The sequence below is a fragment of the Kogia breviceps genome, chromosome 15 (genome assembly GCF_026419965.1).
Source record: "Kogia breviceps isolate mKogBre1 chromosome 15, mKogBre1 haplotype 1, whole genome shotgun sequence".
Classification (NCBI taxonomy): Eukaryota; Metazoa; Chordata; class Mammalia; order Artiodactyla; family Physeteridae; genus Kogia; species Kogia breviceps.
In genome coordinates this window covers 16,350,804-16,363,537 of record NC_081324.1, presented here as the reverse complement: position 1 = coordinate 16,363,537, position 12,734 = coordinate 16,350,804, and the positions used below count along the sequence as shown (strand labels likewise).

Below are 12,734 nucleotides of genomic sequence, written 5' to 3'. Positions count from 1 at the left end.
TAAAATACGACACAAATGAACTTATCTATGAAACAAAAACAGACTCACAAGCAGAGAGAACAGACTTGTGGTTGCCGAGGGAGAGGTAGGGTCGGGGAGGAATGCAGTGGGAGATTGGGATTCGCAGATGTAAACTACTGTATAGAATGGATAAACAACAAGGTCCTACTGTATAGCATAGGAAACTGTATTTAATATCCTGTGATAAACCATAATGGAAAATAATATGAAAAAGAATGTTACATACATGTATAACTGAATCACTTTGCTGTACAGCAGAAATTAACACAACACTGTAAATCAACTTATACTTCAATTTTTTTAAAAAAGGTTAATTAAAAAAATAGAATTCTTCAGAGGAATCTACACGTCAACGTGCTTGTTCCCATGCAAATACACATGAATTATGCTCCTTCAAATGAAAAGGCCAGCTTCAAGAGGCCTAGGCTTTTGGCTGCTATTATTTCAAACCCCAAACATATCTGAATGTAAAAAATAAGTTCTCTCTGAAATTATTTTGTAGTAAAGACTGTCCAAGTTTAAAGTCCATTTATCAATCCAGATAAGGTTTGACTCTTCATAAATATTAAGTAATCAGATAGTGAGAGGATTTTGATTCTTCTGTTATACTGCAAGAGTCAATCATTTTTTTTACTGATAAGATTTCAATTCCAAAGTGATAAACACGACTGGAGCTAGAACTGTGAAGGAGATGTAATTTCAGGAGGCCAGAAGCCTGTTTCATGGGTTGCTGGCTAGTATACCATCTAGTGGAAGAGGCCCACAGATAGTCATTGTTTGGGTGGAGATTCGACAAAAAGACACACTCTTTTATTTTTCCTTTGGACAGTAATATTTATTATTATAGGAAATATGTATACACCTTGTTATATTTGTACTTTGAATTAGCTTAGTGATAATTTGCAATATGCTATGTGGATTCAGACTGCAATCATTTGAAACTTTACCTGATATACCATCATAATTCATATGATCCTGTGATTCTAAAGTTTAAATCTCACCAGGTTGAGATGGGAATTTTCAGAAGTCATTTACTTTGAGGGTATTTGGGTTCTCTGAAATATGTAACAGGATCCCTGGGAGAAGGACTTTAAGACAGTTGCACTGCTATCCATTCACTTCTTTTCCCCAGAGGGGGGAAAAAAAAGGACTCAGGCGACCTGGTCTAACTGTTTTGTCAGCTGGCCCTCTGGGTAAACAGACCAATCATATTTTCTAGGAAGAAGAAACCTTATATCGGAAATGCCTTTTGCAGGATATCTCTGGCAAAGAATTACCTATGGGAAATAGAACCCGGGATCTAGAAGGCAAGGCTCCCTGGAATATGCCATGTAAGCCATGCACTTCTCTGGGGTATAAAATATCATAATTGAAACCTAACTGAAACACCTCTAGTTCATACCACTCTTTATGTGCAATTCGAGTCCCAGGCACGAGTTCCCCGTAAACTAAAAAAACTGGCCCCCAGTGTCCGAGATGCGAGAGCCACACTCACCGTCGAGCCTGTCCACCATGACCGTGTGGCACGCGGCCAGCAGGAAGAAGAACTGTCGCACTTCCGGCTCCTTCCCCGACTGGATTTGCTCGATGAGATAATGGTCATAAAATACAAGCTTCCCATCGGAATACGTATTCCAGCTAAAATCCACTGGCTGAAAGAAGCAGAGGAGGAAAAGTCAGTGGGATTTAAAACAAACAACTTGGGCTTCACAGATGATAGGAACTTTTCTCCGAAGCCGCGTCTTCATGCAAGCATCACCTTAGGATTTTAACACGTTCTGAAGTGTCAAGAGGCTCACAATCTGTCTCAACACAGCCTGTTGCGAGTTGAATTGTGTCGACCCAAAAAAGATATGTTGCCCTAACCCCTGGTACCTGGGAATAGGACCTTCTTTGGAAATAAGGTCTTGGTAGATGTAATCAAAATGAGGGTATACTGGATTCGGGGGGTCCCTAATCCAATGACTGGTGTCTTTATAAAAGGAGGGAAATCTGGACACAGACACACAGGCAGAAGGCCATGTGACGTCACGGGCAGACTTCCTGAGTGTTGAGTCTGCAAGCCAAGGAATGTCAAGGATTGCGGGCAACCACCAGAACCCAGGAAAAGGTAAGCAAGGATTCTGCCCTAGAGCCTCCAGAGGGAGCGTGGCCCTGCCAGCACCTTAATTTCCAACTTTTAGCCTCCCGAGCGGTGAGGGAATACATTACTGTTGCTCTAAGCCACCCATTTTATGGTGGTTTGTTACAGCCCAGGAAACTCGTACACAACCCAAGAGATTCCCTAAGTGAAAGGACTCACCTCTATTTTGCTATGACTGTTCTGAGAAGTATCCCGATGGTCTCCTGTGAACAAACAGGACAAAACCAATTGAGTCAACGGGTCTCGAAGCCTGTTTCTGGACAGCCCTCGAGTGAAGAATGGTTTCTCAAGAGTTGTAGAAAACAAACAAAGCGTAACAAAGAAGATATTTGATACAGACCATATGCGGCTGGCAAAGGCTAAAATATCTCCTTCCTATCTGGTTCTGTTACTGAAAAAGTTTGCTGGCTTCTGGCCTAGAGGTTCAAATACTGGCAAATTGTGTCCCTCTATACCCTGCAATCTCCTCTGGGGCCAGAATCACGTCCTGTGAGGTGCCTTACCCCCGCCCGCCCCCAGCTCAGAAGGAACCACCACCCACGCAGAGGAGAACCCCTTCCTCAAGCCCTCAGAATCCCACCTTCCTCACTGATGTTCTGGGAAAGTACCATACACAGCACAAAGTTTCCTCCAAGTGGAAAGCGTATGATGTTATGCTTACAGCTTTTAAAAGAATTATATCATTTTTATTTAAAAGTTAGAGCACCCTCTTTGAATACAGCATTAGCCTTGTTATTTTTATACATCTATAGCACATTTCAGAAGATCAAATGGAAATCCATTTTTAAAATATATTTGTGGTGAAATACACGTTAACGTACAATTTACCATCTCAACTATTTTTGAGTGAACAGTTCAGCAGCACTAAGTCCAATCACACCTGTGCAGCCGTCAACACCATCCATCTCCATGGCTCTTTCATCTGGTAAAATTGAAACTCTGTACTCATTAAACACTAACTCCTCATTCCCTTCTCTCCTCAGCCCCTGGCAACCACCATTCTACTCTCTGTCTCTATGAATTTGACTCCTCTAAGTACCTCAAATAAGTGGAGTCATACAATATGTGCCCTTTTGTGCCTGGCTTATTTCACTTAGCAGAATGACCTCAAGGTTCATCCATGTCATAGCAAGTGTCAGAATCTCCTGCATTTTTAAGGCTGAATAAAATCCCATTGTGTGTATATACCACATTTTCCTTATCCACTCATCCACTGATAGACACTTAGGTTCCTTCTAAACCTTCACCATTGTGAATAATGCTGCTACGAACATGGGTGTGCACATATTGCTCGAGTCCCTGCCTTTGGTTCATTTGGGGTGTGTACCCAGGAGCAGAATTGCTGGGTCACATGGCAAGTTAAATTTTTGCGGAATGTGTACCTATTTCTGACTCCTGACCTCCCGAGCCACTCTGGGAAGGCAGCCTCTGGCCACACAGGCCCAGGGACTGAATAACTAACAGCTTCCACTCACCGTAAATTTGCCCGCTGATGCAGCATTTTTTAAAGGTCATGATGTTCTGTGTGAGCGTCCCTGTCTTGTCAGAGAAGATGTAATGGATCTGCCCGAGCTGCTCATTCAGCGTGGTGGTTCTTGCCTTCGCGGGCGTGTCTTTCTCAGGATAGTACATCTGCAGGTCCCAGTTGATGAAGTAACTCTGTCCAAGACGAATCACTTCCACGCTAGGAAGACAAAAGATTACTTTTAATCGAGCTCTCAGATATGAGTGGCAGGCAGTGGATCTTGTCCTAACTTTGTGCCAGGAGCAAGCTGCTTATCTATTGATACAAAGAGACAAACCCTAGGGCTTCCCTGGTGGCGCAGTGGTTGAGAGTCCGCCCAGGACTCTCCAGACTCTCCAGACACAGGCTCCAGACGCGCAGGCTCAGTGGCCGTGGCTCACGGGCCCAGCAGCTCCGCAGCATGTGGGATCCTCCCGGACCGGGGCACGAACCCGTGTCCCCTGCATCGGCAGGCGGACTCTCAACCACTGCGCCACCAGGGAAGCCCCACCATTGTTTAACTGAAGTATGTTTGTATGTTGTGTTAGTTTCAGGTATACAGCAAAGTGATTCAGTGATATATATATATATTTTTTGAGGAATGTGTATCTATATTTACATATTCTTTTTCAGATTCTTTTCTATTATAGGTTATTATAAGATACTGAATATAGTTCCCTGTGCTAAACAGTAGGTCCTTGTCATTTATCCATTTTGTATATAGTCCTAAATTCTTAAAAGGTTACAGAATGTCCAAAATATGATATTCTAAAAGGATCATTTCCATTTAAAAACTATAACTGATTAAATCTATCTCAACTATTTAAGAAAGGTGCTTACACATCCAGCAACTGTTCAGTGGGCAAAGGATGTGTCTATAATAAGCTAAACAGGTAGAAAAATAACTCCCTCCTTCTCTCCTCCCTTATGTATTTCCTGAGTGCCTACTATGTACCAGACACCATCCTAGGTACAGGGGACAGACACATCAGTAAACAAGAGAGACAAAAACCCTGCTCTCAAGGAGGTTACCTTCTAATGGAGATGGACAAATAAATAAACCGGTAAACACACAGTATATCAGGTGATGAAAATTCTCTGCAGAAAGTCAAAGCAGGGTGAGGGAGCCGGAAACCGACAGGCAGAGGAAGTGATGTTTAAGAAAGAGAGGGTCAGGAAAAGCCAGGGGGATAAGGTGATTTTTGAGCAGAGACCTGAAGGAAATGAAAGAGCAACCATGTAGATATGGAGGGGAAAAGCACATTACAGGTGGAGGTCAGAGCAGGCACAAAGGCCCTGTGGCAGGCACTGGTACGGCTGAGGAATTCAAGGAGGCTAGAGATGAGTGAGTCCAGGGAGTGGGTAGAGATGCTGGAGGTTATGGTTGGGTGTGGAGGGCAGAGCAGCAGATCACATGGGCCTTGTGGGTATAGTGTGGCTTCTGTGAGTCTATTCTGAATGAATGGACTGTAGGGTTAAAAACAAAGCAGAGAGACTATCTGAAATGACCTGATCGATTTATAGTTTGAAAGGACCTTTACTTCCAAAAGAAACAAAGAAAATCCTATTAGTCACATGACGTGAGTTTTTAAATCTAAAACTCCATATACGGTTTATTTCATAACATACATTTATAGATAGAGACAAAATAATCTGTATAATAGGTTCCCCTAACAATGGTAAAACTCATCTCAGTTTTTTTTTTTTTTTTAAATAACTGCAAACACACGGCTCCCCAGGGCTTTACTTCATGTTAAAAGAACAATAGCAACTATACCTGTAATAAAATTAAAAATAAAACAAATGCACATGTAATAAAATAAATGCTTCTAATTACAGGTATGCATGTGGCCCTATATGCCTCTGGGCTATTACTGATCAGAACTAAGAGGAGACTCTGAATGCTGGGTATATTTCAAGGTACAATTTCTCTCCCAGTGGTCTAAAGTTCAATTGACCAAGGATAGTGAACTTTGATATTAAAAAACGAAAAAGTAAAAAAAAAAAAAGTCAGAAATATCACAAAACAAGGTGATGACCATTTGTCAGAGATACGATCCTGACTCTTTATCGCGGTTGAGGTTGAGATGAGAAACACAGAACGTTTTGAGAGGTGGACGGTGGGCAGGGAGAGTGGTATTCCCATTAGAAGGCAGCGTTCAGGAAACCCAGTGAGTTTTCCAAGCAATAGGTATAGCAGGTGGTAATAAGGAAGACACAGAAAAGAGGTTAGGAAGGCTCCTGAAAAGGAAAACAACCAAGTTATTCCACGACGTTCTAAATCTTCACCCAGCTCTTTCTGATGCTTGGGCTTTGCAGCCCACCAGGAAGGAAGGAATCTTGCCAAGCAAGTGACTAAGGAGTAGAGTTCGATCTCTGAATCTGGTAGCCGTAACTGTCAAGAGGTCGAGATAAAAGATGCTGTGTCTGGCACAGAGCAGACACACCAACATTAACTTCCTTTCCCCGTATCACCCTCAATTCTGAAATGAAAGCTATTTTCTTACTTCTTCCTTATGACCTTTGAAACACGAATTGCCAGAGTTGAAGGTGTTAAGTTGGGAAGATGTACTGTGTTCTTCCATTAAAGCAAAAGACCAAAGAGAAGACAGCCTTACCTGACGTAGAGAGAGATGGGCACCAGGGTATTCAGAACAATGATGTAGCCCCAGAAATTTAGGAATCCACGGTAGGAGGGTGCCGAGTCTTCTCCATCATAGAGGTACCAAGAATAATTGCCAATTTGAGCTTCCCAGTAAGCGTGGCCGATGGCAAGACCCGAAGAGAGCAAGGTAAGAACAACAAAGATCTAAAAGACATTCAACAGTTAAGTTTATTCTAAAGATGCATTGTCGACCCCATGCATTTTATAGACGCTAGTTTATCTCATCAATACTTTCCTTGTGTATGATAATTTAGTAGTCTGTAAAAACAGCACACTTAAAATAGAAACAGTGTCATAAGAATGCTTTGAAAGTCTATTTATTTCTGTGGTTGATTGATTTATCCTACATACCACATATAAGGTGAGGTTTTGTTCCCAAAATTATCTTTCAGAAGAGAAGGTGGTATCTTACATTCAAATCTTTAAATATTCTCATATTATTGGACACCCTCTCAATTGCTTTTCCTTTGAACAATAGCAAGCTGTTTGGAAAAGACACCTTACCTTAGCACGAAACAATTTCCAAGAATGCTAAATTGGGATACGTATAGAAAATGTTTGAAGGAAATGATTTTTTAAAAAAAAAGAAGGCAAGGAAATTTCACCCAGATTTGGGTAATTATTCCTGAAGATTTAATGATCACGTAACGTTTAAGATCCTGTAAGAAGTCATATAGTACGTATTCTGTTGTGGAGATTGAGCACATGCTTAAGGGATGAATAAAGAAGTCAACAGCCCTAGTGCTAGTTGGTTATTTGTGAGTAAGAATAAAGTTTTCTGGACACAGGTTCCAAAAGTGCTATATTTCAAAAGAACTTGGCCCAGAGGAGAGACGATGAGGAGTGTCTTGTGAAGGCTCACGCGATAACCAAGCCAATGACACGGAAGGTGCGTCAGAAAAGCTCAAATGAAGTTTTCATGAAATGTGAGAGCAGGGAAAAACTAACTGTCTCTTAAATTAATATATTACTTTTATGTAATTTTGAATATGTATCTGCGATTGAAGTACTGTAAGTATTATAAGTCTCTAAAAGTTTACGTATTCAAATTAAACTAGATCAGACTGATCAAAATGGTGGACTAGAGGGACCTGGAATTCACCTCCCCTGTGAACATACCAAACTAAACTAAATACCTGAAAAAGTTTCTCAATGGCAAACTAGAGGACTGCCTGATATTTAGGGCCACCCTACATGCAGAACAGTTAACATAGCAGTCCTGAGACTGCTATCCTGAGAAGGCCTGTTTGCAAGGTTGACTGTAGGCTGGCTTCTGGGAACTTAGATTTTGGAAGGGTTTCCTGATTCCTTATTTCTTATTCTCTGATAAGAATGGCTCATTGTGCCTAACTATTCGTGTAAAACAATATGTTTTATGCTGAAAACCCACATTCCTTTAGGGAGTCTGAAATTCTGGTGCATCCAGGCAGATGAGTGCCTACACGACCAGACCCCAATAAAACCCAGGCACTGAGTCTCTGATGAGCTTCTCTGGTACAACCAACATTTCACATGGGCTGACACAAATTGTCACTGGGGAGGACTGGGTGTGTCTGGTGTGTGTGATCCCACTGGGAGAGGACTCCTGGAAGCTTGCGCCTGGTTTCCTCTGAACTTCGCCCCATGAGCCTTCTCCCTTTGCTGATCTTGCTTTGTAACAAGCAAGAACTATCATAATAAATTCTAACTACAAGGACAATTATACACGGAATTCTGTAAGTCCTCCTAGTGAATCATCAAAGCTGGGGGTGGTCTTGGGGACCCTTGAGAGACCTTATACCTAAACTTGCCTTATATTTGGACTCATACTGTACATATGTTGGGGAAAAAAAACAAAACAAAAAGGTTGGCTTTTAAGAGAACTATCTCTATGAGAAACTAAGAGCAGTAAAATCAACCCTACCTTGCCTTCAGGAGCCCAGACCCACTAACTTATCTAAGGCTCCTTGGTTTCCCAACTGGTCACTCCACTGTCAACTCAGGGCACCCAACAACTGAAACTTACATTCCCAGGGAGATTCTCCAATTAGAAATGTAGCATTTCTGAGAAAAGGGGAGGGAATCTCCTCTCCCGCCCACCCCCTCCCAACCTTGGTGCACCTTGTGAACTTTTGTACTTGGCCTGCAGAGATAGTGCGTCAACAAATCTAGACCAAAAGACAGCAATCTACCAAAACAGAAAATAAATACCGTATACACCATGTAGTTCATCAAGTAATCAATCTTAGTTCTTTTAAATCTGGTTTTCCCACTATTCTTCATTATTTTAGTGTCAGCACCTAAAAATGGAAAATTCAATATGATCAACAATTGGGAAAATCAATTCACTGGCATGTCAATAAAATGACTCTTTCTCTGGTTTCAAAGGAGAAAGGACATAAAATCAATTTCCTCCTTTACATTTTTAATGAGCCTACAGATCAATTTCCCAAGAGACTCAGAAAGTACCTGCAAAAATGACCAATCCATGGCAGAAATCAGTGTTCCTGGTTACACAGCCGCGTAACAAAATTTTATCAGCATCCAAAGGAAAACTTGTATTTCTCCAAAACAGTGTTCCTGTAAACTTATCTAGTCGGTTATTCGGTTCCTCGCATTCAATAAAACCTTTTAAAGGAGATATGATCTACATAAGTACTCACATATGAAAGATTTTCTGGTTTTAATTAATACGGACTGAATCAAGCAACAAAAATCTGAAACAAAGTAAGACATGTTTGCACAAACCATCAAATGCTGCCAATGAATTTTCTTTTTGGAGATACTGGTGTGTGATTTCAAGTGCCATTTTGAACTTTAAATTGGTTTCTCTAAAAGAAGAGAAAAAAAAATTAAATGAACAAATTTCAGAGTTTGAAAAAGAAGTTAAAGAAAATTGTACAAAGTAACATTAGGTATACCTGGAAGTGAAAGCTAAATAATTAGTTTTTCCTATTTTCAAACTCTCTGTTCACTTTGGAACTTCAGGTTTGGATGATGTTATCCCCTGAACTAGACAGAAACCCCTGACCTGGGAAATGCTGGCCCCCTTTGCTGTTTGTTACAGTGAGGCAATCTGGGTAGGACAGAGGTACCCAGAAGCTTCCTTTCCCTCTCTTACTAACTTTAATTCTTACCACCAACCTGAACTATCAAACTGCTGTTTAAAAACTTAGCTTCTAATATTTAATCACACTAAGATAATTCTACAAAACATATTTGTGTTTGAAAGGGTCAAGACTCTATCAACTTAATAATTTCTAGAGTGAATAACTGGATCCTATGTCTTTGAAAGATTAATTCTATCTAAAAAAGGACATGGTCACCTTACCCCCAATACTTGGCATGTCCCCACCGCAGTGGAAGGCTAGGCACATGCAAGAGGACACGCAGGACCAGGCTGGACACACATGCTCTGGGAAGCCAGCCTGTCTTACTACGATGAATGACTTTTTTCAAGTTCCACAAATACTGACTGGGGATTTCCACGCACTAAGAAGTGGACCAGTGGTTCTCAACTTTCCATTCCGTTTGCTCTGACAGAGCATGCTAGCATTTTATATCTTTGTAAAACTTTAGAATCTCTCACTCACGGGAATAAGAGCTGTTTTACAGTTAAGGTTGAACAAACAACGGACTGATTTATAGAGCAAAGAAAGCCCTCGTTTTTACTCAGATGATCTCAGCTCTCCATAAAGAAGCTTACGCACATCTCGGGTGTGGGGAAAGGGGTTTGTGTCAGAATGGGAAACACAGGCACTGGCCCTGGGAGTGAGCACAGGGGAGCAGCACTCCAATTCTGCCACCCACTGTGTGACCTTGGGCATGCGACCTCACCTCCAGTGCCTCAGTTTCCTCATGGGTAACTTCAAGGTAATACTAATATCGCCTCATAGGGTTGTTGAAAAGATTAAATGAGCTACCACGCAAAACTAATGCAACCTAGTTGGCGTTCCACAAATACACTGAAAACTGGTCAAAATGGTCAAAAGTGGAAGTTTATCTTTTCAAGTGGTAGCATAATAACCAAAACCAACAAAGGGGGAAAATAGTCCACTGGCAAAGACTTTAAAAATCTATTCTTTTTTTTTCCAAAACAGATACTAATAGTCATTCATCTGTGTCTGAACACTGATCAGCAGCTCGCAAAGGGCTCAGGCATACATTGTGTCATCAAACCTTCTACTTTCCCCGAAAATGGGCTTTCAAATATGGCGATGGAATAGGCAAAGAGGAGTTGGTATACTAGGGAGTCAGACCATTGTTGTCTTACTGTTGGTCCTTCGAGGTACTAACAAGGCAAAGACAAAGAGAGGCTAGTCTCCTACAGAGGTTGCTGGACAGCCGGCAGGGGGTAGAGGTAAGGCCAGACCTCAGGGCTTCTCATCCAAGTGCACAGCTTTCAATGTAACAAAGGTTAGCTTTCCAACAGGCCCACCTAAGACCCACTTACCCATCCAGTTCAGCCGTTTCCACGTAGCAGAGGCTGTTAGGTTCAGAGCTGGACAGCAGCAGGATGTCAGCCTGTTTGAAACAAAACACACCAATAACACAGAGAGACCCCGACCCCCGAGGCAAAACTGAGCACGAGGTCAGATGTGAGGACAAGGAATGAGACAGCAGAGCTTGTCCACTTACCGGGATGAAATCATTTTTTTTCAGACGAATGACATCTCCGACTTGAATCTCTTTCCACTTGGCAATTTTGAACCTAAATATTAAAAAGAATGATAGTTTGGTGGCTTTTTAAAGTTACTGGCAAGGGATTTGGAATTATTCTGTCTGGAAGCCAAGGATTCTGGGAAAACGTATACATCACAGGAAAAAGGTCTGCCAAAAGTTCAGCCATCTGATGTTTAAGGGGTCACAGGATCGTCTTCTCCTCTGAAGGAAGTAACAATGGTGGTGCTGACTTTGATGTGTCCTTTCCATCCTATGTTGTATAACTGAGGGTCAATGGGGGCTCCTTAAGCGTGTGGGAAGGAGACACATGCCACCCCTCTGTTTTTGCTCATGTCCTGTGTTCCCAGCCCTCCTCCTTCCTTTCCTCTCAGCTATCCATCACCTGCTGGTCCCAGGACAGGGATGCACTATGGCTCCCACATGGGCCACCTGGAATCATCATGGAGCTTTAGTGCTGGCCTCCTTGCTACTGTTTAAAGTTATCTTTTTGAGGAGTGTGTACCATTTTCCTAATGAATCTCCTAAGGATATTGATAAAGTAAAAAGATTGCTTCCTTCAGTATTAAATTCTACTGGAAACACTCATTTAAATGTTTAACAAGTCAACATTTATTAAAAGTTTTTAAATATAGTATAGGCAGACCTTGGAGATACTGCAGGTTCAGTTCCAGACCACCACAACAAAGCAAATATTGCAATAAAGTTAGTCATATGAAATTTTTGGTTTCCAGTGCATATAAATGTTATGTTTGCACTATACTGTAGTCTATTAAGTGTGCAATAGCATTATATCTAAAAAAAATGTACATACATTCTTTAAAAATACTCTATTGGGCTTCCCTGGTGGTGCAGTGGTTGAGGGTCCGCCTGCCGATGCAGGGGACACGGGTTCGCGCCCCGGTCCGGGAAGATCCCACATGCCGCAGAGCGGCTGGGCCCGTGAACCATGGCCCCTGAGCCTGCGCGTCCGGAGCCTGTGCTCCACAATGGGAGAGGCCACAACAGTGAGAGGCCCGCGTACTGCCAAAAATAAAAATTTAAAAAATAAATAAATAAATAAATACTCTATTGCTAAAAAAACACTGTCATCTGAGCCTTCAGTGAGTTGCAATCTTTTTGCAAAAGCAACATCAAAGATCACTGATCACAGATCACCATAACAAAAAAATAATAATGATTAAGTTTGAAATATTTCAAGAATTACCAAAATGTGACAGAGACACGAAATAAGCAAATGCTGTTGGAAATACGGCACCTTGCTTGACGCAGCGTTGCCACAAGCCTTCAACTTGTTAAAAAATGCAGTATTTGTGAAGCACAATAAGGCAAAATGCAATAAAGTAAGGTCTGCCTGTGGTCTGTTTTAAAGGTTTTCATTACAGAAAAGATATCCCTAACAGATATTGTGAACCGACCACAACTAATAACCTTAATTTTTTTGGAGGCAGAAATCCAATTACTATGTTGGTCCTCCCATTAATTTATCGATAAAAGAGACCTGGAGATTTAAAATACATTTAAAATCTACGCTTATACCCCAGTTTCCCCAATTTTACAAGAATTTAATGCACAATTTTTAATCTCAAGATTTTTCTTAACCTGGCTTACCTTTCATTAAGAGGAATGGTAGTTAGTTTACATTTTAATATTTCTGAAATGATCCATTAGCAATTTGTGTGTGGGTCTCAATTATAAATGAATAAGTTAAGCACCTACTTGCCACGGCTCTTCGGGGGTAT

General features: G+C 41.3%; 1 protein-coding gene across 3 annotated transcripts in view; it reads right to left on the bottom strand.

Moving 5' to 3' along the window:
• The window catches only part of ATP8B1 (ATPase phospholipid transporting 8B1), a 112,824-nt gene that overhangs the window by 24,951 nt on the left and 75,139 nt on the right, over positions 1 to 12,734 (bottom strand). For all 3 annotated transcript variants that reach the window (XM_067015223.1, XM_059040437.2, XM_067015224.1), the window contains exons 7-15: positions 10,951 to 11,023; positions 10,766 to 10,836; positions 9,061 to 9,143; positions 8,782 to 8,940; positions 8,524 to 8,612; positions 6,287 to 6,477; positions 3,640 to 3,848; positions 2,324 to 2,367; positions 1,517 to 1,673 (exon numbers count right to left, since the gene is read on the bottom strand). In XM_067015223.1, the coding sequence (XP_066871324.1) occupies positions 1,517 to 1,673; positions 2,324 to 2,367; positions 3,640 to 3,848; positions 6,287 to 6,477; positions 8,524 to 8,612; positions 8,782 to 8,940; positions 9,061 to 9,143; positions 10,766 to 10,836; positions 10,951 to 11,023 (1,076 nt within the window). The remainder of the gene's footprint in view (positions 1 to 1,516; positions 1,674 to 2,323; positions 2,368 to 3,639; positions 3,849 to 6,286; positions 6,478 to 8,523; positions 8,613 to 8,781; positions 8,941 to 9,060; positions 9,144 to 10,765; positions 10,837 to 10,950; positions 11,024 to 12,734) is intronic.